The 25729-nt window shown below is 45.5% G+C and overlaps 3 protein-coding genes across 7 annotated transcripts in view; 1 reads left to right on the top strand and 2 right to left on the bottom strand.

The window, feature by feature from the left end:
* TTLL5 (tubulin tyrosine ligase like 5) overlaps window positions 1-14662 on the bottom strand; it is a 150404-nt gene extending 135742 nt beyond the window's left edge. For 2 of the 3 annotated variants that reach the window (XM_054827980.1, XM_054827979.1), the window contains exons 1-9: window positions 14555-14662; window positions 13806-13978; window positions 11080-11189; window positions 9082-9164; window positions 8147-8253; window positions 7464-7594; window positions 6824-6906; window positions 4746-4815; window positions 4367-4451 (exon numbers count right to left, since the gene is read on the bottom strand). In XM_054827980.1, coding sequence (XP_054683955.1) covers window positions 4367-4451; window positions 4746-4815; window positions 6824-6906; window positions 7464-7594; window positions 8147-8253; window positions 9082-9164; window positions 11080-11189; window positions 13806-13891 — 755 coding nt within the window. In that variant the 5' untranslated portion in view covers window positions 13892-13978; window positions 14555-14662. Of the gene's footprint in view, window positions 1-4366; window positions 4452-4745; window positions 4816-6823; window positions 6907-7463; window positions 7595-8146; window positions 8254-8915; window positions 8952-9081; window positions 9165-11079; window positions 11190-13805; window positions 13979-14554 lie in introns of those variants that run through there. The other variant, XM_054827981.1, reaches the window with a different exon arrangement.
* Window positions 14663-14870: 208 nt separating this feature from the next.
* ERG28 (ergosterol biosynthesis 28 homolog) lies at window positions 14871-18241 on the top strand. Of its 2 annotated transcripts, XM_054827570.1 has the most exons (4): window positions 14889-15176; window positions 15359-15449; window positions 16672-16790; window positions 16963-18241. In XM_054827570.1, the coding sequence occupies exons 1-4, from the start codon at window positions 15044-15046 to the stop codon at window positions 17040-17042; spliced, it is 423 nt and encodes a 140-aa protein (XP_054683545.1). In that variant the 5' UTR covers window positions 14889-15043; the 3' UTR covers window positions 17043-18241. The 2 variants fall into 2 exon arrangements, with proteins under 2 accessions (XP_054683546.1, XP_054683545.1); XM_054827571.1 differs by lacking the exon at window positions 16672-16790 and having other exon boundaries at window positions 14871-15176.
* The window catches only part of FLVCR2 (FLVCR heme transporter 2), a 39442-nt gene continuing 31932 nt past the window's right edge, over window positions 18220-25729 (bottom strand). For both annotated transcript variants that reach the window (XM_054827568.1, XM_054827569.1), the window contains one exon: window positions 18220-19495. In XM_054827568.1, coding sequence (XP_054683543.1) covers window positions 19462-19495 — 34 coding nt within the window. In that variant the 3' untranslated portion in view covers window positions 18220-19461. The remainder of the gene's footprint in view (window positions 19496-25729) is intronic.

Below are 25729 nucleotides of genomic sequence, written 5' to 3'. Positions count from 1 at the left end.
TTTGTTACGCACCTCTGCGTACACACCCTTCACATCACCTTCAAAGGAAAACTTTTTCTTTACTCTTCCACATGGAAAGTGAAACACAAGTTACACATGCTGGATCCATAACCCCTTTCTTCTCCTCAGCGGTGAAGCCTCAAATTCCACTCTAGATCATGTCATGACAAGTCTAGCTATGCCAAGAAAAACCCGGCCTAAGGAATATCTAGTCAAATATCACAAATGTGCATTCTACCACATCTGTTCCTTTTAAGATAGTTACATCTTACACTTTTCTGAGAGCACTCCTTTTCTGGTAGAGGTCACCAACTTTACTGAAAGAGTTAGGTTCCTTGTTTACTTGGAATGTGCAAAGCATAACACTGGAGGGGAACCTTACCTTTCAGATAGACTAAGAAAAAGCAAAATAAAAAAAAATTAAAAGAACAACCCAGAAGAGGTCATCCTGACTACACTTCAGACACTACCTACCTTCAGAAAGCAAACTCAAAGCATGGAAGTCACCACAGTGTACCACAAGCACTAGCAGAGGTCCTGAAAACAGATTCCTTTGTTCTGCTAGTGGGTTTGCCCTTAGATTGCTTCAATATCGCCTTTGATTCCAGGCCCTGATCTTACCTCCCTGTTCTCTGCTACAAATTGCTTCCACTCTTAAGCAGTGTGGGTTGTTTTTTTTTTTCTTAAGAATAGAAAAAACAGCTTCCACTCCCAAAGATTAAAGCATTCCCTTCCTTCCCACACAGCTAAAGTTTTGTCCCAGCTTTAAACCAAAGCATTATACTGCATAAGGCAATAAAAGGGTCTCTCCCAGCACTTAACTTGCACTGTTAAATTGAAGGCAAAAAAGCTAAATAGGAAGCCAGAATCAGTAGCTTCAGGTTCCTTACCTTTCACCAACTGAATTTGCAAATCCAGGGTATGGGAAAAATCCAAATCGCTAAAGCTAAAGACCACTAGTGCCATCTGGAGGCCATACAAAACAGCCCACCTGAAGTTTTCTGTAAAGCTCTGCTCATGCTTGAGTGTTGTCCTCCAAAGAGAGCTTGCCAGCACTCACTGCACAAACATACCAACTCTACAGCCATAGAAGAAGAGAAAGGTTTAAGAGTAATTAAAGATATTGGTTACAATAAGTTTATACCTATCACGTAAAAGCATTCAACTACAAGTCTTGCTACAAACCTTTAGCCGTAGTTGACACTACAGCTGAAATTACTGAGTGGGCAGTTAAGTTCAGTAACATAACTAGAGTTACCCTCCAGAGTCGGGGCTGTCCTTGGACCAGAGATAACATCTCATTATTCTCTCTACACCAGTCCCACAGTTGTATCGGTACAGCTCACCATATCACGGACCAGCATTAAGATACCTAGTGCCACAGTTAGTCTCCATCTACCAAGCTACCTCTCAGAGAGCTGTAAAATGTGATGCAATTTGAAGAAAAGGATAACTATCATTAGTAATACTGTGGTGTCCTGTACATGTATGTTCCACTTGTCAAGTATGTGGACACCATGTGCTCTAGATTTGATTATAGTTTAAACAAATAGAATATAAACACATATAAGACTGTTAAGGATTTTAGAACATTGAAAAGTTATTTGCAAGTATTACTGCCACGTGAGATCTTAGCAAGATGGAGAGTCCAGAATTGTTGAGACTGATGCTTCTGGATTGATACCCAGAAAGAAAACTTAAGTTATTTGTTCAGGGTTGACTACAACACTGTTTCAAGCTCAACAGTACAAGCTGGGTGGATAGAAAGCAACCCTGCAGAACAGACAAGCAGTCCTGGTGGACAACAAGCTGAATATGAATTATCAGTTTGCAACAATGAAGACTAACTACATGCTGGGCTGTATCAACAAGAGTGTAGCCAGCAGGTTACTTGTGAGTGCTTAACACTGGACGTACATCTGGAACATCACATCCAGTTATGAGCCCTGCACTACAAGTAGAAGTACTGAATAAGTGGTGCATGTCTGGCAGAGAGCTATTAAAATGGGCTGAAAAACATGGTGTACAAGGAGAAGCTGAGGAGAAAAGGATTGTTTAGCCTGCAGATAAAAAGGCTAAGAATAGATCTAACTGCTGTGTTCAACGCCTTCATCCATAGCTATAAAGACAGAGCCAGGCTTTTCTCAAAGATGCATAGCAGGATAAGAGGCAACAGTCAAACTGCAACAAGGGAAATTCTGATTAGATATAAAGAAAACCCACACACACATTCACAGTGAGAATGGTCAAGTGTTGGAATAGGCTGTCAGGAAAGACTAAAGAATCTCCATTTTTGGAAGATATTAAAAACTTTATAGTATAAGGCCATAGAGCACCCCCTAAATAATTTGATGATTCTGTCTTAAGGGATTCACTAGAACTGTCTGACCAATGTATTTCAGTCAAAAGAATATACCTGTTTCCTTCCTCATTTCCTTCCCTAGGCCTCTAATATGAATAGAATTGTTGAGAGAGGGGGGAAAGAAAAAGCATACACATCCCCACATACACTTCCCCCTCCAAGCAAAACATGTTACTCTGTCAGAGACAAAAAATGCTGTCTATCATGGAATTAGCACACTTGCTCCCAGAGTAGAAAATTTGTACAAGCAGCAAATGGATTTTTCTAGAAGTAAACTCCTTTGTTACAACAAGATCAGCTGAACTACCTGTTCTGGTTTTCAGCTGGGATAGAGTTAATTTTCACAAGAAACTGGGAGGGGACACAGCCAGGACAGCTGACCCAAACTAGCCAAAGGGATATTCCATACCATATGACGTCACACTCAATATCTAAAAGGGGCTGGCCAGGGAGGAGGGGTGGCTGCTCAGGGGATGAGGGGCTAGGCATTGGGTTTCAGGGCCATGAGTAAATTGCATTGTGTAGCACCCGCTTTGTATATTCTAAGTATTGTTGTTGTTACTTTCCTCTTCCTTTGCTGTCCTAATCCCAACCCATTAGTTTTACCTTTTTCTTCCTATTCTCCTCCCCATCCCACCAGGGAGCAGGGAGAAGTGAGCAAGCACCCCTGTGGTGTTTAGCTGCTTGCTGGGGCTAAACCACAACACTACCTTTAAGACATTAATGATAGCACAAATCGTATTTTGGAGGCCTGCTATACACTGTCCATTTTCAGAACATCCTAGCAATCTACTCATGTGTTCACAATCAACAATCTTGCTTTCCTCTTTGCTTTCCAATAACATGCAATATTAGCAACTAACAATTTAATTGCTGATTCCTGAAAGTCTTGCATGCCAGGCATGTTTAAGACTCCTTTTCTAAAGCAAATATAGTTGTCAAGTTTTCCACTGAGCAAGATGAACTACCCCTTCCTGCCTGCCTTTAGGGAAACAATCTGTTCACATTATCTTTGCAGGCAGAAGCACATCACAACACACCTGAAGGGGATCTGTTCATCAATTTAAAGGTGGATATTTCTTGTGGATATATCCTTTTGGATTCAGTATCTGTTTTGGATAAATCAGTTGGATTCAGTGTCTGCCTAAGTCAGAACCATGAAGGCTTAAACCCTGAAGATATTTTTTCTGGGTATGTATGTCAGACGTGCTTATAAGACAGATTCAGCATTGCTTAAAACTGTTGCAGAAGACAATCCTATGATGCCCTCTTCTCAAACATCACTGCAGTTAAGTTTCTGGCCTGCTGGAAATTCAGAGGGGTCATTATTTCAAATTTATTCGTTACTATAGACAGGTATTTACCCAAACTTCCGTGATTAAGAGAAACAGGTATTTTTGATAGATAAGTGTTTCTCCTGGGAATCTTAAGTAACTTTCATGACTTACGTGCAAAATTGACATCTTGCAGTATAAGAACAGTGAACTAGTCTAAACCCACTTACTTGATACTGTAGAAAATATAAATATTGACCTAAAATTTATAAGAGCAGTTGAAAGTATTAAAACAAAGGCCAATACAGCCAACAACAGGTCTCCAACTGCTTTTGTCTTTAGGATTAAACAGAAATTGAGAGAGTTTAGATTCCCTTCACCTTGGAGGATGGAGAAGGGGCACAAAGACACCAAGAGTCCAAAGAGGTTTCAAGAAGAACCCAACCTTGAGAACAAACATGCCAATGATGGTGTGTGCGGCCATTCAAGCCTTAAAGCAAATTTTCAACTCTTATTTATTACATATGTAATAAGTCCCTCAAAGATTCTATAATCTACATAAAGAAAACTGATGGGACACAGCATGATGAAATATCACATATTTAAACTCTGCAGAATTCCCTAACTGGCACTTCCCCCATTTGATGTCATGTCAGGAATACTGAGGCAAGCGAAGACATCTCTGGATCACCAAGTACAGGTACACTGAGAAAGAAGAAATGTCCCCTACCTGGCCAATCCTTCCTCATACAGATAGATGACAAGCGGATCATAGGATGTAACCAGGACATAGAGGCGCACATCGAATTTGAAATCTGAAATACAGTTGTCAAGAGTCAGTGACCGCAAATATCTTTCAGACATCATATCCAGCTGAGGAATTTCAACAGACTCAGAGGGCAATAAACCATTATCTGCTGCTGACATCAGAGCCTGAAGCTTTCCTAGTTGAAAAGCTTCCAGATTTTAAGGAATTCTCTAATTACATTTTTCTGGTACTAGAGGAAGATAGACCACTCAATTGTTCAACTAAATTCCTGCAAAGGTTGCAGAGATCCTCAGGTATGGGATTGGGGGAAGAGAGAAAAGCAATTCCTAAACACACTCACCATCTATGAGCAGGGGGTTGCTGATGTAACGAGAAACCAGGATGTTGTCTTCCAGGACAATCTGGTTTGGCTACAGAACAGAGAATACAAGAGTGAAAAAACAGGAGGCTTAAGGAATAAGATGACTAGATCAAACCCACCGTTTTTTCCAGCCTTTCCCTCCTAAACCCACTCTGTGCCAACAACTATGTCTGGGGAGGGAGGAGACAAAACAAAACAAACACCACTGTCATCACAAGATACTAAAGGTAATTAGATCCTAACCAGAAGTCTGGGAATGATTACATTGCCAAAAAACCTGCCCATTGAATCTTCCAGTTAAGTGCTCCTCAGAGTAGAATACAGATTTAACAACCACATAGCAATGATATAAATAGGCAGGAAAAAAACCCACATCTAAGAAGTGACTGTCATTCTGTTTGCTTCTCAAGTGTTTAACCAAACACATGAAGGAGGGGTTTATAAGACACTGGAAGGAGTATGTAACTATAGTTGGCAAGGGAGTCACAAGCGAAGAAGATGACTCCTCAACTTGTGATCTTTATAGCTAGATCCTGGGCTGGGATCCAACCTTTTTGCCTACATGAGTAAATACCCTCTACTGATGTTCAGTTCACAGCAGGGGCTACTGTACCAGGAAGACGCTACCCTTGTAACTCAGAACAGAAAGCTCTATCTATGATAAATATACATCACAAAGTCATGGGATCTATTGAAAAAGTTTCTACTGTTTGCTATATGCAAGCCTCTCTCTTGTTTTAACTACTCATTCAAACAGCTTCTTGCAAAAGATTTTTTTTGCCTTCAGTCTGCAAAAGAGCCAAGAGAACTCCATCATCCTGCCTTTATTCAGTTGTGTGTGTATTCAGCCACATCACCAGCATCATGAGCAGGAAGCCTAGGCATACAGAGTGCACATATACAATGTGAGGGAACAAGCTCAACCTCCCTCAGCACATCACACAAAAGTGACAGTCTGTTTTGCTATGGACCAGAGAAATTCAAAGGCTTGTTGTTTTGTTGCAGGTTTTTTGTTGTTGCTTCTCAACACTTTTGTGATGAGATTCTAGAAGACACTCCCTTAATGGCATCACACTGAAGGAAACTGAAGTCTTTGGGCCAAGCTAGCTGAAGTGTTTCTGGAACAGCTATACACAAAGGGAGACTGGTCCCAGAAGGGTCTTTTCCCTAGTTCATGGCCAACTGCCATATAAGCCTGAGCTTGGTCCTCTCTTTCAAGCAAAGAAAAAGTTGAGTGCACCTCTGGAAATACTTACATCATACACTTGGCAAATTGCTCCCTTATTTTATGGGAAATGATCCAAGTAGAGAACAGATGAGACAGCACGACCCCTTCAGTGCAGGGGAGGCTAAAGTGGTTTGAGTGAGTGAAAACAAAATGACTCACCAGTTAGTTTTGCTGCTGAGAATATTTATTGGAATCCCCTCATCTGTTTGGCTCCTGCCCTGATGTATTTGTTACCTATGACAACCTAACTCCCTGCAAAGCCCAAAAAGGGCAAAAGACACTATAACCAGCATGCTGAATTCAAAGAACCACACCCACTACACCTCAGTAAGGGTACATTGGCATTTAGATAACACGGCTCCAAGATTGATACACATCCTACTCTATCACATAAGGTTTCATTTTAACTGGTCTTTTCCATAGGGAAGAGGGAGACAAGTGGACTGTTTAGGTCACACACAGAAACAACCAAGGAGAGTTCTGGGAATCTTCCCAATGCCAGCCTACCATCAGCCACAAGGAGAGCATGAAGCAGCACAGCTTCCCATACCGTCTAAGGGAGCATGAACTTGCTCCTAATAAGCTAAGACTTGAAAGTACATTGCAGGATAAGCACAGCATACAAAGACATAGATTGCTTTTGATTATGCAGCATAGGCCTGGGCAGGCTTTGCCAGCTGCTCAGGACTGTTGAACTGCTCACTAGTGTATGGTTGAAATCCAGAGCAGGGCCAGTGCCTGGTTAGATGTTTCCATGCCCCTTGCCTGGAAGCTGGCATAGTTCTGCAGACAGTGTTACTGAAGAGCAGTTCTTTTGCTGAACACTTACACTGTTTATCAGGTAGACACCTCGGCCCCTGGAAGAGGCCACGGGCTTCACTATCCATGGGCCTCTGTCCTTAGAATAGGTATCTGGTTAAAAGAAAACAGCACAAGTCTGTAAATAAGCAAAATGGAAGGTGTTTCAGAGGAGCAAGAATCAAGAATGTTGCCTCAGTAAAAGCTTCACAGAACTCCACGAGGAGATCGAAGTCTGCTTTTTTGATGTCCTATTGTACCCCTTGGGACTCACTGCAGTTATTATGGCCCCTCCCTAAAGCCCCTTCTGCTGCTCTCAGATTCATTTCTGTGCCCTATGCCTCCTTTTGGCATGTGTCTCTTCAGTACTTCAGATATTAGTCAGGGATATTGTGAAGTGGATCATCAACAACACTGAAAAAAAAAAAAAGCTAAATTCTGGAGCCTTAAGCCCACATCAGCTGCTTGAGGACTTACCAGGCATGGAGTGAACAGTAGAGTAGAACTTATATAAAGAAATCATGTGCGCCTTTTCCACTGTCTTTCCAGCTTCCTCTAATTTTCTTGCATTAATCACTGGCATGATTAACAGGTTGGGATATTAAAAGTAATTCCCCTTCCCCACCCAGTTATTTTGCTTTAGGTCTGGGCACCATCAGCCATTCACTTACTGCAGAAGTCCTGGTACTCTGTCGGGAGGATAAAGGTCTGAGGTAAGATATGGAATGTCTTGAATCCATGGGCCAGCTGCATACGACTGACGTTCTTGTATAGTCTGTCCTTTCGTGTCAGTTCATATGACCTGAAATACCAAAAGAAGAGACTGTATCTATTTTTTCCCCAAATAAAAATACCTCACAGTACAACAACCCTTCGTCCTAGCTACTAAGAGCATTTGTAGCCCTGTCAGACGTCTAAACCCTAACCTGCAATTACTCTTCACTTTTACTGTCTCTGTCCTATGGCCATATTAATATCCATCCTCATTTGCAGGACCTCTTGCAATTACCAAGACAGACTGAAGCACAGAAAACTGTTATAACAGTGTTTGTAAACTTTAGCAGGTGACGTATGACTTTCTCTGTAACTAGGAACTCAAAGCCCCAAATACTTTATTTATACCACCAAATAAAGAAAAAAAAATTTTTAATCCAGTATTTGGGCTACAAACAAGCACTTCGACTCACATACTACTTCCCCAAAGACCATTTAGAATGAAGACAGCATGTACACAGGCCCAGTGCATTAGGACTTTACAGTATGATGTATACTCTATTTTTTTAACACTATCTATGCTCAGATTTTTGCAAATCATCACAAAGATGTTCAGCAAAACATGACATCAAGGCCTTACCTAGGGAAATGATTGACTTTCTGAATATCTGTAAGGGAACGCAGCAAGTAGGGCTTCAAGTGTGATCCTGTCCACATGAGATTATAATCGTTGCTATTAGGGTGCACCTAAAAAGCAACATAAAAACACCACTCACAAAACCATAGAACTAATGAAAAGCACCACCACTTGTCCTACAGACTGTGATCTTATGCCTATGAGATCAAAGTAATCCTAGTTTAAGACAATTCCCGCTACCCATCTCTAACATCAGGGCAACTCTAGTCAGACTCCTGTCCTAAGCTACTGTACAGTGGTGCTGGGAAATAACCATGTCATATTTTTCCAAAACTCCTCATTTTGTTCTTTTTATAGACTGCTTAAACCCAATTTGTAAAGTATATTAGATTTCTTCAGGAAACTTGTGAGACCAATCCCTTAACTTGGTGTTATTCAGAAGAAAATCCACTATAACCACACGTCTTGAATGTCCTATATGCAGCTAATGACAGTTTTTTAGAGCAAGACAGGTGCTAGAAGAGAAATGTGAAATACTACAACAATGCTTCTGTGAGCTTGCAAAGGGTGAGAGATTAAATCCTTCAGATCTTCCCATGGGTGTGAGAGGACGCTTTAAAAGTGAGAAGAGAAAAAAACAACACGACCCAACTTCAGCATCCCTTTTTCCCTAATTTTGCAGGCTTAAGGCTAAAGGGTACTCCTTTGAGAGAGCAAAATCACAACATATTTCCTGTCTGACTGGCAGCAGGGCAGAGTATATTAAAAAAACCTCAAGGGGGTCCACAGCAACCTCCTGGCTCTAACCCTGCAGAGAAAAAAAAAAAAAACAAGACCACCAAACCACAAAACAAAACACAAAAATAACCCAAAACATAATCATCATCCTCATCACCACCTCCCAGCACATAATCAGCTCTGAAGGTTGTTGCACTCACCTCATGGAATCCATGGGCAGTCAGAATGCTTCGAACCAGACGGCTGTCTGTTCGCACAATCTTATAGGACAAGTGGTAGCGCTCTGTTAAGAGGGCAAGAGACACGATATTAGAGTCTGCACCTAGAAGAATAAACCAAAGTTACCTATGCTACTAAAGAAGACAGAAGAGCATCACAGGACTCAGCACAGTACAGTTGCACTTAATCCACAGTGGACCATCCACACAGTAGCAGCCCGTAACAGGCAAAGGGTGATAGGAGATGCCCGTCCATCTCTTGGGGCATTAACTCCAATGATGGCATTGAACTGATTTACATCAATCCTTAGGTATAATATTGCTGCATCACTGAACCCTATCGTATCAAAATAAAACACAGGACATCCTAACAAATGTCCAGGTTTTGTTTGGGTTTTTTTAAAAACAGCTTTTTATATAGACTGCTTTATAACACTCCAAACATGATTTCAGCTCTTTCTTCTTTATTCAAGATTAGTATTCCTAGCTAAAAGTAATCATGCCCCTCTGACACGGCTAGCTTACATGATCACTTTTCAGATCTTGAAAACCCAAAATAAAACATTGAATTTTTGTTCACATCTCATTCATCTGTATTGATCTTCTAATAAATAACTGAAAAAATAGTAGGAAATAAATAGGACAAGGAAAGAAAAAAATCACCATCCAAGCAGAAAGGAATAAAAACAAAACCAGAAAGCAGCACTGGAGGTATAAGATAAACAGAAAGCAAGTAGCAAGACTAGAGGCCAGTTGTCATACGAAAGGATGTGGCAATCCATTAAAGAATTCAAAGAAAGTATAGGCAGAAATTGCAACGCTACAATACAGAATCACTTGGAAAAGGCACTTTACAAATTGGTTTAAGCAGAGAATAGAAAGATGAAGATTAGATTAAACCTCAGGAAATGTATTCAACCAATAAGTCTAAAGAAAAGAGTAAAAAGTATCATAATCTGGGACTGGACAAAGCTCAAGGAAATTTAACAAGTTGCACTATTCAACAGAAGACTTGCTAAACCACAAAAAGCCTCTACCTCCTGAGAAAAAGCAGAAGAGACATCACGCTCTCTACAAGTTACAGAGATATCTCTACAAGGATACAAGTTACAGTTACCATCAGCTTCTGCCACCATTAAAGTACGTTTTTAACTCAAGAAAAGGATCAGGAGTTTCCACACAGAAATCACCTTCTCCACCCCTTACCCCAATGAGCCAAAAGCATTTCTGCTTGGCTAGGATATTAGAAATGAGGGCACCAATTACCTAAGAAAGGGAGAAGCAAGAGATGAAAGAAGTGTCAGCAACTTCACAAAAAGAAGCTGAGTAGATTTCAGCTTTTCTCCAACTCAGCACATCCAAAATGAGCTCCCAGCTGTACACACCCGCAAGTACTAACTCTCACAATTCAGCGACTGTTTATAACAACTCTGCCTCTTATTTAGAGGCTTTCCCTTATTTGACACTAGACAGGTTTGATCTCCCGACTCAAGCGCTGCCAGAGCAGCAATCATTTTGCTTATGGCCTTACAGCTGTGAGGCTGTAGACAGAGATTTGTTACTACAGCTTACTATTGTTCTTACCACTGTGGTGTTGGCTGCTTTATTTCCCAGGGAAATCCTCTCAAAACTCACTGCAATGATTGCTTTTAAGTTCTTAGCTACAGAGTAGTGAATTTATATTCTGGTCATAAGTTCTAGCATGGCCTCCAAACTCAATCTGCAAGCAGACAGTTCCAACTCAAAACACATGAGGACCCAATGGAGGGACAAATAACAGACGTGTCACAACCCAAAGAAGTGATAAACATTCACCAACTGATCAAGCATTTCTGAACATTTCAGTGCTCAGAGACCAGAAAGGATTGTAATTTCCTTCCTACCATGTCCTCTTCCCCACCACAAAGAGAAGGCAAGACGCAGGTAAGAGACTTCCACCTCACACCTTCAGGCCAAAAGCTGGCACATAGTTGCACCCACCTCCAATTAGGCGGAGGTAGCTGTCGTTGGTCAGAATGGCTTCAGCATGAAACACCAAGACGGGGATCCGCCTGCAGCCGCCCCCAGTCCACTTGATACATGGATGATCCCTGAAACAGCCAGACAGTCAGTATAAGCAGCTGCTGAGCCTCATACACACAGCAATCCTCCATATTTGCCCATGCTTGCCCACCCAGCCTGTGGGCAGGACGCAGGCAAACAGACTGTGGGAAAATAACGGAAGACTGGTGAAGAGGATTGTAAACACGCTTAAGTGACTTGCAGTTAAGGTGTAGAAAAATACATATACCATTCTAATTGTTGTCCATCCTTGTGCATTTGACAAGTAGAATGTCTGTGTTCAGATAACATAGGTCTGCGATAGACACAGAAACACCCTATCGAACATGCTTGAGATTCCTGTCCTGCTGTGGGAAAGATCAAAGCACAGTGGTAAACTACACCTGCACAAATTCCTGAAAAACAGGCGCAAACAGCAGGTTCGGCAATCCTCTAGCAAGAGCTGAGCTCCGTGGTGCCTGTGTCCCCGCTTGCATGCCTCTGCCCCGGTGCTGCTTCAGGGATCCCCCGAGTGGCAAGGTAACAAAAATAAATTTACTCTTTGCAATTCAGCCGTGGTTTTGTGATTGTTCCTGCGCCCTGCCTTTGTGGTTATTCCTGCGCCCTGCCTGTGCTGACTCACACACATGTGCTAGGCACCCTTGGTACTCAGCTATAAAGGGAATCTTTCAGATCATCCTCTTTTTGGGTTGGTTTTGCCATTCTAAGTCAGTTTTGTTTAATTTGATTTATGTTACAGAGTGTAATTTGGGAGAAACCCCATGAATTTTCACAGCTACAGTTCTCCAGATTTATAGCCTGATCTATAAATCAGGATAAACCATAATTGCTGGTATCCACACAACTAGACCTTACAATGCAGGTTCCAGTCTCAAATTTAAGAACTGCAAATCAGTGCTCGCAGTCTGGTTGTAATCCTGGACTCCAAAGTGCATAAAAAGGCACTCATGCAGAGTTTGAGAGACTAGAATAGGCTTGGCTCAACACAATGGATAAACTTGTGTGTTCCTCCTTTGTAATTTCTGCCAGATGTAGTGGAATGCTAGCTCAGAATTCAACAACACCCCCAGCCAGCCACTGAAGCTACAGGTTCTGAATCAGTTCTGTCCAAAACAGCAAGACCACACTGGTAAATTTTGTCTCCTCAGAGGAATTAAGGACACACACAAAAAATTAAGATCTGTTATATAAAATCCTAAGATCACAGAAATAACATCTGTCAACCCCTCTAAGCAAATAAAACTCAGACTGTTTATTATTCACTGCACAAGGAAATGGGACCATGAAAAAGTTAACAGAAAACAGAGACTGAAGGGTTGGAGAGACACATCTCTATCTACACAGACAAGAAGAAATGTAAAGACTGACAGAGATACACAAAAGCATTTGTCTATAGAACGTACAAGATCATTGTCTGCCAAACGTTTGGAGAAACTACAGAAGACAAAACACTTCCCACACTTAGAACACAGGAACAGAGGTAAAATGGCAACTTTCTGATGCTAGGACAAGTAAGTACTCTTAAGCATAACCTTAATTCCGCTTAACCAAGTTATTACCATTATCATCCAGACAAATTAACTTCACAACACTCCCATCTGCTTCCACTACCTCTAAAGAAAAAAGAAAAAAAAAATCAACTACTGGGGTGTAATTAGCTGAAAGGGATACGAGAAGCTTCCAGAATTTACACTACAGGCCAGAGCCTTATGTAAGTGGGAAATGAGCTGAGGCAACAGAAGGGGAGTTTATGTTAAGCCTGTCCTGAGGATTTGCAGTAAGGTTCAATCCTCCAGGTGACAATCATTCATTCCTAGCATGATCCTTGGTCACTTGATGTGGACACCCTGTTACAATTACATTCTAGGTGAAGGCACTTCTAGATCTTTCCATCCATGAGGGTCTTAAATCTGAGCCCACTACTTCATATGAAGTAACATTCCTCTAAATGCCTTAAGTCACTGCAGTTTGCAACTGAGCACTCAGTCACAATATGCACCCAAAAGAAAACAAACAGGACATATTAAAGTAGGTCCAGATGAAACGAAAAAGGGATTCTACTCTAGGAAAGAGTAAGGGAGTGACTCCTTCATAAGCAAGGATAAAAGAAGTTACTAAACAAAGATGGAACAAACATACACTAGTAAGTAATAAGAACTCTAGGACTTGTGTTATCACAAGACAGTTTCTGAAAGAGGACATAAAATATTGCATATCAGTCTACTGTACAGTAAATTTCCATTCTCTGCAAAGTAAAAACTAAAACAAAACAAAAAGCTAAAAAACCAACCAAACAACAACAAAAAAACCCTGACACCACCAAAACAAGAAGAAAGGACATAAATTTTCTTAAACATCATCAAGTAAGTTCCCAGCTTAGGAACACAACAGGAAGAGTTCAGTGAAACTACAGACTTTAGAGTAGTCAAGGAAGAACTGCAGCTCCAACCCTGATGAATATGGTAGTCTTTTAAGATACAAATGTAGGTAGCCTGCCCACAGGCTTGAGGACCAAACCAACCATCTTCTGTTTTTATAGGTAGGACAAGGGTAAGGAATGCAACTGTCTTCTCAGATTAGTACAAATCCTGCAGGAAGCACAAGGAGATACAAACAGTTAAGAGGGGTTTTTTTTTCTTACTTACTCCAACCCATCTACAACATCCTCCTCCTCCTCTTCCTCTGAGGAAGAGCCAGTTTCCTCCAGATCTCGAGCCATCCCAACTGGCATTTCCTCTAGGAGTTTTCATACAGCCCAGTCTCAGTAGCCTCTCAGACTCCTTCCTGCAGATTCAAGAGATCTTGCAAGAGTAGTTACCTGCAATAAGGATTAAATGCATGAATGCATAGCTGAGCAGGACAGCAAGAGAAATGAGGTAACTTAACTCCCACCTCTTGTCAATACATATTTCTCACAAAACTATGAACAAGCTTGCTACAGGCTGTAAATCACCTCCTAGCCAGGGGAGCATAGGAAGAAGCATCACCTTCCAGCAGATTATTCCCCACCTGCCCGTGAGAGTCATTCAGGCGCTTACCGCTGAAGCGCGTCCCTGCCCTGCCTTGCCTCCGGCCGCAGAGCCGCACCAGGCTGGCCAGGCCCGGCCCAGCGGGAAACGCCTGCTGCTCACCGGCGCCGAGACTTTCCCACCGCCCGGGGCCAGCCGCACGCTGTAACGCCTCCACCGGCCCGGGAACAGCCCTCCGGTCCGGCCGCGCCCAGAGTGGCGGCTGCGCCCGGCCTGCTCCGTGGATGCCGGACCCGACGGCCTGCAGCGGCCCCAGAAGAAGAGCGGCGGCGACCGCCTGAGGGGCCGCGACTCCCGCTCCGCAGTCGCCGGTCAACCACCCTCGCCCTGAGACAGCAGTTCCCTCAGCCCTCTGCTCCCCATACCTGCTCCCGCATCGCCCCGGCCGGCAGGGCGGGCGGACACGACGGCCCGGCAGCCGCAGCCCCTCCCGCCGCTTCCCCGTTACTACAACAACCCACGGGCGATGACCCCGCCCCATCCCCACTGCGCGGGCGCCCTCCGCCCGCCCCAGTGCGCAGGCGCAGCAGTCCGGCCGTGTGCCTGGCCTTTTTTTCGCCCGCCGCCGCCGCTTACACCTCCTCCCGCATGGAGGGCGGGGCCAAGGAGGGGTGGGACCTCCTCCCAGGCAGCGAGGGATTCGATTGGCGGTGGAGGCCCTCACGTTAGTGTGGTGCGTGATGGAGCGGCGTGCCCACGGCCAATCGCAGTGCTAGGCGGCGGCGTGCGCTGCGGGAGCGCGAGGGGAACGGGCGCGGGAGGGACTCCGGTGAGAGAACGCGGCCGGTAGCGGGCGAGGGCGGGCGGTGACCGCGGCTCGGTCCTTGCGGGCAGGTTTCGTGCCGGCCGGGAGGATGAGCCGGTTCCTGAACGTACTGCGCAGCTGGCTGGTGATGGTGTCGGTCATCGCTGCCGGGAACACCCTGCAGAGCTTCCGCGACCACAGCTTCCTCTCGGAGAAGCTGTACACCGCCAGCCCCGGCCTCGGTAAGGGCCGCGCCGGTCGCCCCGAGGCCTGGAAGTCACCTTCCAGCCGTGGGCCTTGGGCCCTCCTCCAGGCCCCGCCTCAGCGGCTGCTGTCGGGCCCGGGAGCCGCCTCCCCGGTGGGGATGGGGGGTGGCAGACGGGGCTGTGCGTGGTCTCCATGTGCTCCCCCCTTCTTTGCGCAGTGAACGGGCTCCAGGCTCGGACCTTTGGCGTCTGGACCCTGCTGTCATCAGTGATCCGCTGCCTCTGCGCCATTGACATCCGCAATAGGACGTATGTAAAGGAGCACCGGAGAAATCCTTTGGTTTGCTTGCTAGTCACAACCTGAGCAGCTAGCTTAGCGGGCAGTGCAGAGGAGGTGGGGAATCCAAAGCTGTTCCTGAACTTTCTATAGGATTGAAAGTGTTCCCCTGAAAAAGCTTAAATAGTGGTGTGGGATTTGTGTGTTAACTGCTGCTCCTTTCTGCCTCTGTGGGGAGATCCTGCCCATTTGAGTTCTGTTTCTTAGCTCAGGCAGATATCGGAAGATCTGAGAACTTCTTATGTCACAAATTTCTGAGCCCCAGCTTGGAAAGCATCTTCTGATGATGTTGCTGCTCTGTTGACATTAAGCAATTGCTAAGCCTGTGGTCTGGCCAATGCTCAGTACTTCTTTTCCTATGACAGCTCACCTAAAGACTGTGGCAGGTTGAGAGGCCCCTTGCAGTGGTCTTAACCTGCTGCCTTTTTCCACACACTCCTGTCTGGGGCTGAGGACAAGGCCTGAGGTGCAGCCTGATGCTGTGGTGGGAGGCAGGCCATTTCTCCCTGTGGTAACAAGTATTTCTGAGAGGGATTTCCAAGCAGAGTGACTCTGGGTCTGTGCTAGACAAAGGCTGTGTTGGAGACTGCTAGGTCTCACTTCTCTGTCACTGCCTCCCCCAGCCCCACAGCAGAAGTCACTGTTCACCTGGCAGCGTGTCCTTGGATTGCCTAGGCTTGTCAGTGGTAGGGAGGTGCAGGGACTCAATTATCTGTTTTTAAGGGGTGGTGGGAATGCCAATTACCATGAAGCCAGTTGTTTCTTAGAAGGCTTTTTTACCTGGCACCTCTTGGACCTGCTCCCTTTCCAGAGCTGTGGCCCCTAGAGGGTAGCAGAGCACAGGTGGGAGCATGTGTTGGGTGATGCAGCCTGGAGTCAGCCAAGTCCTGTCGCCCTAGTTCTTGGCTCATCCTGTTCTCGCCCTCTTTTTGTGCGCGCACATGCTTCTCACTTCACTGATGCCTTACCCTTGTCCCCTCTTCACCTGCCTTCAGGCCAGATAATGCCCCGTTCTCCTCTCAGCTGTCGCCCAGGGAACTTTTGCACCTCAGTAGGCAAGAGTCCAAGTGCCCTCTGTGCTGCCACGCAGTGAGGATAGACAGGGCAGTGTGCAGGCTTGCCACTTCCACTCAGCCATGCTCATGCCCATACTATGGGCTGTATGATAACCCGCTTCTTTCTGCTCTCCAACAGCCTCTATCACATCACGCTCTTTACCTTCTTTTTGGCCCTTGTTCACTTCCTCTCCGAGGTCTTCATTTACCACACTGCAGCCTTGACAATTGGAGTTATGGCACCCCTCATGGTAGCAAGTAAGTAGACCTCTGCATCTTCTCCCCACAAACTCTCCTTAGAGGTATGACTCCCCCAAAAAAAAACTCTCCATGGGGCTATGAGCTAAGGGCAGGGAGGGGATGGTGGGAGGGAATGCCTCATCTCCTGTCCAGCATTTTCTGTGCAACTCATCCTGTATCTCCATCACAGGTTTCTCTATTATGGGGATGTTGATTGGGCTGCAGTACCTGGAGGTAGAAGCACTGTCACAAAACAAGAAGAAAAACTGAAGCTGAGGGCCCTGTGTAGGTCAGCGTTGTCTCCTGTCTTCACTGCCAAACTTCCACTAAAGCTCAGCTGAACTTCTCCGGGATACCAGTCCCACTGGTGGATCAATGTTGGACTCTGTCAGTCATTCATTACCAAGTATTTTTTCTTGTCCAGGCAACATTTCAACTGACTGTCAAAGGCCAAGTCCCAGAGGAGTTTGTGTCAAAACTAGCGGGCAGGTGGTGACTGCCTCCACGGAGGACAGCAGGGAATGTCTCAGGTGGGCACAGTGCGCTAAGGACTTCTCTCCTAGTGTACCTGTGGGGAGGAGGTGTAGAGCTACCCAGGATCTACTGAACACTTTGGACCAGAAAGAGCGTGTGCTGCCCCTGGCACTGCTGTGATTTGCATGTGTGTGTTCCTCAGGGGCCATTTCTAATAAATGACAGAAAATTGCAGGGTCCTGTGTCTGTCTTTCTGCTACGCAGCAGCAGGTAGAGGATGTAAAACCTCAAAGCAAACAGCAGTTTCTACTGTGTGTCGCAGGATAAATAATCTCTCTTTACAGCAAACCCACCTTTCCCTGACTCCTTCCCACAAAGTTCCAGGTCTGACTGCTCACATCACACACATGAAGAGAGCTATTGCAGCTCTTGCTTCCGCAGCATACTGGTGACAGCAAACTGCATGCGTCTGTGAGCAAGGACTCAGCTACCTTTGTAGTGAGCTATAACTACAGTAGACAGAGAAAACAGGAACAGGTTGCTTAGACCTAGATGAAATAACACCCGAAGCAGATGGGCAGCGCACAGAAGGTAGGAAGGAGCCAGCAGGATCTCCTAGCTGGGAAGGTGGTGCATGTGCAGAACAAAGAGGAAAACAGAAGGGAGGAAGAGAGCACAACAGTAGCACTGGGCAGAAAGATGATTTTCCCATTCTGCAAAACATTTCAAGCTATTGAAAGAGTCAGATGTAGACTGTTTCAGCCAGTTAATATGAATGTGTCAGGTTTCATTGTGCATTTCAAATGTTTTTATTTTATATAAAAACTTCTATTGAAAAGCTATTTTAGACCTCCATCTTCAATCCCAAACTATCAAAGATAGGATTTGTATTTTTTAATGTGTCAAAAGACTGTATAATTTCACCCCAAAAATGTATTGTCAAAAAACAATGTCAGGACTATTTTTATCTATTGCATCTGGCTGTGGTTTTTGTTCACCTCAAAAATTATATATGCATAACTACATGATTTAAAGAGTATAAGGACACTTGATGTCTCCACCAATGGAGGGATGCTGGAAAGGAAGAAGGGGGGATATAAGGATCTACATTTGTGTTTAGAAGATAAACAGCAGCATACAGAGAGGCAGTATCTGGCACAGATGCTAGTAAGAGGGCTTCTCCTGTTCTCTATTATAAAGTGCAAAGCTTCCTCACTGGAGTAAACCTGGATTCCCATCATGCTCAAACCTCTCTCTGTGGCTGTGAAGACCAACACAGCCATGGCTGGTTATCTCAGTATAACACTTCACAAAAGTTTTTATGTACTTTTGAAACATGCAAAAGGCACTTTTCATTAAGGAGGAAGACACAGTCCTCAGCCCAGGGAGCTTGTGGTTTGACTCACTCCTGTTGCTAGTGTAGTGATGAGCTGGGCTTGGGCTGTAGCTTCAACATAAGCTGCAGAACTAGGCCTTGCCCCTCTCAATTGCTCCTAATACATACGAACATCAGGGCAGCCTCAGTGAATTCTGAGTAGAGGTTTAACCACAGACTTAAGAGTGCTTCATCCAGGACAACCACGTAATAAAACCAGAGCTGGCAGCAGCAGGTGCACTGCTTTGCACTTGCTGGTGATATGCTGAGGCCTCTACCATCACCGCTGCACCACAGAGCATCATGGGCACTGAAGCAGAGCAATCCCTCTTCCTGAGAGCCAGCTGAAAGCTCTTCCAGGGCTGCTCACTGAGTAAGTGTGGTCCAGCTTCTGCATTTCATGTCACAACTTGCCTGCAAGAGGAGACACAGCCACGTGCAGGGTGCCACCCTCATGTGCTCAGGGCTAGCCTGGAACTATGGCCACCCTCATGTGCTCAGGGCTAGCCTGGAACTATGGCTTTTCTCAGCATGTGTGCTTTTTCTTTTCTGAGCATACATGGTGAGATGGGGGGAAGCAGTAGGTTTTCCCAACTTTTCCTCCCAAGCAGCAAATCTCCAAAACAGCAATGTGCAGAGGTATAACTCAAGAGAGCAACTCCCTTCTTGTTTTGCTCTTTCACACTCTCCACAAGCAGTTCTCTGGGTTCCTGTCCTGAGGCACCCTGCCATGGAGCGCACATAACAGGAGGATAGTGTAGGTAGCAAAGATGGGAATGAGGGTGGCTGCATCTCCCAGCTGTGCCACCCCTCCATTTCACAGCTTTGATTCCTCAAGGACTATAGGATCAGTGCAGGCTTCTGGCATCCCTTTCTGCAAGTCAGAGAAAAAATAATATGGTTAGGATCATGGATGGCCAGACCCAGGCTTCAGAGAGACCAGCTGGCCAAAGGCTGGCTAATTCACAGCTCCCTGCTAGTGTGCAGAAATCCCCATCCTCAGAAGGTGCACCTGGTTCCCTCCTTCTCCAGACCCTTCTACTACCCAGACAAGGGGCACTGGGACAGCAGGGCAAGGGTCCCACTTCCCTTAAGCTACTTGCTGGAGTCCTCAGACCAGAGTTAATTCAGAGAAGCTGTACAGGCCCAGGTATCAGCCCCACAGCCAGCTCACTGAAGACATTTCACTGTGACACAAGATCAGCCTTGAAGCAGTGAAGCTGCAGGGCCAGTTCCCTGGGCAAGGGAAGGAACTGGGAACTCCTCCTTCGTGGCACGGGGCAGCGCAGCGTCTGTGCAAGCACCACAGAGAACCTGCAGTCTGTGCACCCTGAGGTGGCTCAGCACAGCAACTAGCTCCTCTCTTGTCCTTACTCTGGCGTGTCTGAGGGCCTCTTCAACTCCCAGACTGCTGGTTCTGCTCATCACCAAGTCTTTTCATCCCCATCCCCATTCAGGGCTGGCACCCTCTGTCCTGCTTCTTTCCTGTCCCCAGCTTGGATTTACGGCTGGGATAATTCCACAGAGTGGTACAGGTAAGGCCTTCTTTGAAGTTCATTACTCGCATCTTAAAGAGCCATAAGAAATGAGGCAAACCTATACAAGTTGTTTTCTGCGTAAATCTATAGGAGAATTAGCCTGATTACTTGAACCCCCTCTACAATTTCTTCCCTTAAGATGGAGGGAGCTGTAGAGTCATTTCCCAGAGCAAAAGCAAAGACAACAGAGACTGCTGCCCAATTACCACCCTATCCTGGGCTGCAGGAAACAGCCAAACATTTGCAATTCCAGTTCAGCCTTCCTGGATGGAGTTTGATGAGCTCCTCTGCTGAGCCTTTCTGGGCTGTGTTAGGGTTAGACCTGAGCCTTCTCCTTCCCCCAGGGGATTTCAGATACCTCTCCAAGTTCTGACTCTGCTTACAGTGAGACACCCTAGTCATCACCGATGCAGAAGACAGCATGCAGACTTGTAAGGGTAAATGTGGAGTGTCCCACAGCCTTAGGTAACTCACTGGGGGGCAAGACTGACATCTGAGGTAGGAGTCAGAAGTGCACAGGAAAGAAGTTCACATCCCCAGTGCAGTTCAAGAGAAGTCTAGGCAGCATGGAAGCAAGAGATATGAAACAATTTCGAGTAGCCTCTTACACAAACTGCAGGTGAAAAGGTTTTATAGAGGTCAGCAGCAATATCCCAAAGCAGAGGAGTGAGATCAGGAAAGCTTCAGAGAGATGCCTGCAAACAAAAGCCAGGAATTGCAAAGAGGGAACTCCTACCAGCAGAAGGGGTAGTGGGGTGCATGAAGTAGCACCAGAGGTAGGAGTACAGGGAAAGCTGCATTTAAGTTTGGGAAACCCCACCAGAATGCATGATGGAACCATGCTGGCAACTCTGAACAGGCTTCCCAAGCACCTCTGGGGTCTGAACACCACTCACCTGCTGTGGAGCTACAGGAACAGAGGTTTAGGAGATCAGCCAGCCTGCAGGGCTCCACTACCTTGGGAAAGGAAGGCTGCTCTCACAGCAGGGAATCACAGTACTGGAAAAGGGCATGCAGACAGCCTGCCCATGGCTTTGGGATAGGAGAAGGCTGCCTGCCACACAGTAAGCACAGAAAGGGAGCCAGGAAGTTTGGGAAGCAGGTGATGGGGTACACACCATTTGCAAAATTCCAACAGGTTTTATTTACTGGCAGTATTTCACTAGAGAGTAAGCACGCTACAGCTTGCAAGGAACTCCAGTAAGCTACTGAGGTTGGGTGCTTGCCCTAACGCCCTAAGCCAGCCTCTAAATCACACTGTCCTTGGGAGGAAAAAGCAACATGCTTTTGGGTATTCCACTGAGATCCATCAGATGCATCTTTGCATCCAGGCAAACATAAAACCAGTGAAAAAATGGTACTTGGCCCTGATTGAGTCTTGACTTATCCAGAACATGGTTTGAGGACACAGAACTTCAGTCCTGTTTTAAACAAAACCTTTGTTGTCACTGTACACTTACAGCAGGTCATTGATCATCCAAAATCATCCGTTCATCAGTGCTCAGCCCTGTTGGTAGCAGAACACTCCAGACAAAAGTTTTTAATGTTTTTACAATTCAAAAACCAGGACAAAGTCTGAAACCACTTTACTCCTTACTCTCTGCTATCAAGAATAGGTTCTTCATGCACACACACACAAAATAAAAAAAAAAAATCAATTTATCTACCACTATATAAAGACAGATACAAAGCAGTTTCAATTGCCCTGAACACACATTAATCAAATTCGCAAGTTTCAGAGAGGCCTAGCAAAGCCCAGTTTGAACAAAAAGACAGTCTTGCCATTTTGGAATCCTGCACTCTATATGATAGCTGCTTTCTTAAAAAGCCACACAAGCTTAAAAGTATTTCCAAAGAAACAATGCAGGAAGGTTTGCATGGATGCTGGAAACCAGGAGCAGATAAGCACAGGCTGTACACAGCATATTCATGAGTATAATGTGCATGCTGACTCAACTGACACTTACTATGAAACCTTAAGGCACAATGTTGGAATGGCTTCAGATGCACTTACAACAAAGGCAGCCCACAAAGAGACTCATTATCATGTAAAACCGGTGTTTGATCCAAGTGTGCTGAGATGCAGAAAGCTAACCCTGCTGGTGCTCTGGGAACTGAGTCACACAGAAGTGGGAAGATTGTTAGAACCATACTACAGCTTTATTACTGGAGGACAAGGTGTCCACAATGCCATTAGGCTAACTTAGTTCCCACTGAAAGTTCTACTAACTGCAGCATCTGTTTAATTATAACCATAAGCAGATAAGGGCACCGATAGAAGACAAACTGCATGTGAACACAAGGCAGGACCTGGAGGAAGAAGGGAAAACATCCTGCAGCGTGGACACAGTGGCCAAGAGCTCTGACAGCTGCTGAGAGGCTGTGATTCCTGGGCAGAGAGTCAGGGCTGATAAACGCTGACTTCTGTCACTGAAGCTATGGCTTCATACATTGCTCTTCTCCCTGCAAAGCCAACAGCTCAGCCAGATTCTACGCTTTCCATTTCATCACCAGAAGCTACTACTAGGTAAGAATGGAACATCTTTCCCCGTGAGAATCAGCATGTGTTTTTTTCCCCTTATGTGTTCCTTAATGCACTGGGAAACCAGGCTGTTCCACAGTCCTACTCTGCACCAAAGCCACTCAACAGCTGAACCTCCAGCTAAAGGTTTTGACAGTTTCCCATCAGATCATTTCTGTTTCTACACCAGGAAGAATCACACCTTGTTATGTCAATACTCTGGATGACGGGTCCCCAGAGAAAACAATAAGCCAGCTGCCTACCTCCATCGTGGAACTGCACCTCCACTGGGTCAAAACAGGAGAAGACACACTGTCATCAAAAGGGCTACACAGCCAATGGCATAGTGTTTCAGTGGGAAGTGTGATGCCCGCACAACTCCACAGCTCTGCATCCTCTGGAAGCTCACATTAATTCTGAGTGTCATAGAATTGTTTTGGTTGGAAAAAAGACCTTTAAAATCATCAAGTCCAACCATTAACCTAACACTACCAAGTCCACCACTAAACTATGTCAGTAAGCACCTAAAACACATCTACATGTGTTTTAAATACAACCAGGGATGGTGACTCAACCACTTCCCTGGGCAGCCTGTCCCGATGATTGACCACTCTTTCGGTGAAGACATTTTTCCTAATATCCAACCTAAACCTCCACTGACACAACTTGAGGCCATTTCCTCTTGTCCTATGACTTGTTACCTGGGAGAAGAGACCAACACCCATCTCACTACAACCTCCTTTCAGGTAGCTGTAGAGAGCAATAAGGTCTCCCCTCAGCCTCCTTTTCTCCAGGCTAAACAAACCCAGTCTAAACCCCTTCTTGTAGTGAGGGGCCCAAAACTGAACACAGTATTCAAGGTGTGGCCTCACCAGTGCCAAGTACAGGGGGACAATCACTTCCCTACTCCTGCTGGCCACACTATTTCTGATACAAGCCAGGATGCTGTTGGCCTTCTTGGCCACCTGGGCACGCTGCTGGGTCATATTCAGCCAGCTGTCGACCAACACCCCCAGGTCTTTTTCCACCGGGCAGCTTTCCAGCCACTCTTCCCCAAGCCTGTAGCATTGCATGGGGCTGTTGTGACCCAAGTGCAAGACCCAGCACTGAGCCTTTTTGAACCTCATACAGTTGGCCTTGGCCCATCGATCCAGCCTGTCCAGATCCCTCTGTAGAGCCTTCCTACCTTCAAACAGATCAGCACTCCTGCCCAACTTGGTGTCATCTGCAAACTTACTGAGGGCGCACTCAATCCCCTCATCCAGATCATTGATAAAGATATTAAAGAGAACTGGCCCCCGTACTGAGCCCTTGGAAACACCACTTGTGACCGGTCACCAACTGGATTTAATTCCATTCACCACAACTCTCGTTGCCTCCCAAGGGACTCTGTCAACCAGTCTCCTACCAGGCCAAAGTTTACCCTCCAGAAGTCCAAGGTGGCAATTCTGCTGACCCTTCTCCTTAATTCTCCAAGAATCAAAAACTCTATAATTCTGTGATTGCTGTGTCCAAGACGGCCTCCAACCATCACATCACCCACAAGTCCTTCTCTCTTCACAAACAACAGGTCCAGCGGGGCACCCTCTCTAGTTGGCTCACTCACCAACTGAGTCACAAAGTTATCTTCCACATACTCCAGGAACTTCCTAGACTGTTTCCTCTCTGCTGTATTGTATTTCCAGCAAACGTCTGGTAAGTTGAAGTCCCCCACAAGAACAAGGGCTAGCAATTGTGAGACTTCTCCCAGCTACTTATAGAATATTTTGTCTGCCTCTTCATCCTGGTTGGGTGGTCTATAACAGCATCCCACCATGATATCTGCTTGTTGGACTTCCATCACCATCACTGAGCTCTAGACAATCAAAACACTCCCTAACACACAGGGCTACCCCACTGCCTCTCCTTCCTTGCCTGTCCCTCCTGAAGAGTTTATAGCCATCCATCACAGCACTACAGTTGTGCAAGTCATCCCACCATGTTTCCATGATGGCAACTATATCATAGTTTTCCTGCACAATGGCTTCCAGCTCCTCCAGTTTGTTGCCTGTGTGGCATGCATTGGTGTAGATGCACTTCAGTTGGGCTATTGATCCTGCCACCTTTTCAAGGGGAGAAGCCCTAATTCCTACGTGACCATTCTCAAGTGCTTCCCAGGTTTCTAACGCATGAATAAGCCTTGCATCTTTGCTGCTGCATGGATCTCCATCCCCTACCTCCACTGATACAGTATACCATCCCTCAAACATTAGCATGCTGCCCCCCAGGCTTATCTCTAGCAAGCCTGGTTTTATCCCTTTCCCCCTTCAAATCTAGCTTAAAGCTCCTTCAATGAACCCTGCTAACTCCTGTGCAAAGATCCTTTTCCCCCTTTAAGACAGGTGTACCCCATCTGTTGCCAGCAGGCCTGGTGTTGTGTAAACCAACCCATGATCAGAAAACCCAAAATTCTGCCAGTGACATCAGGCTCAGAGGCAGGTATTGATCTGCTGATTCCACCTGTTTCTTCTCTCATCATTCCCTGCAACTGGAAGGATAGAGAACTTGTGCTCCTGATCCCTTAATCAGTCATCCCAAGGCCCTAAAGTCTCTCTTGATTGCCCTTGGACTACTTCTTGCAACTTCATCACTGCCTACTTGAAAAAAATCAATAGTGGATAATAATCTGAGGGCTGTACCAGAGTAGGAAGCTTTCTCTTCGCATCTTTAACCTGGGCCCCAGGGAGGCAGCCGACTTCCCTAAGAAGTCAGTCCAGTCTGCATATTGGGCCTTCTGTTCCCTTCAGAAAAGGGTCTCCTATGACAATGACCCATCTTTTCCTCTTTATGGAAGCAGTTTTGATGCAGGGCGTATACAGCAACATGCCTGAGCCTCACAGTGTCTATTTTGCAACCAGGATATCAGTGGTAACACTGGCAATTGTACCAAGCTAGGTCTGCTAACAAAGGCAATGACATAAACTTCAGCCATCAAAAAAGTACCAGTATACCTCAAGCAGGCTTGCCCAGCTCATGGAGCTACAGCTCCTTGACTCCTTGGTCCCAAATC

This window comes from Grus americana, chromosome 5, assembly GCF_028858705.1.
Source record: "Grus americana isolate bGruAme1 chromosome 5, bGruAme1.mat, whole genome shotgun sequence".
Lineage (NCBI taxonomy): Eukaryota > Metazoa > Chordata > Aves > Gruiformes > Gruidae > Grus > Grus americana.
Note: the sequence above shows the minus strand (reverse complement) of the source record. Positions and strands in the feature narration are given on the sequence as shown.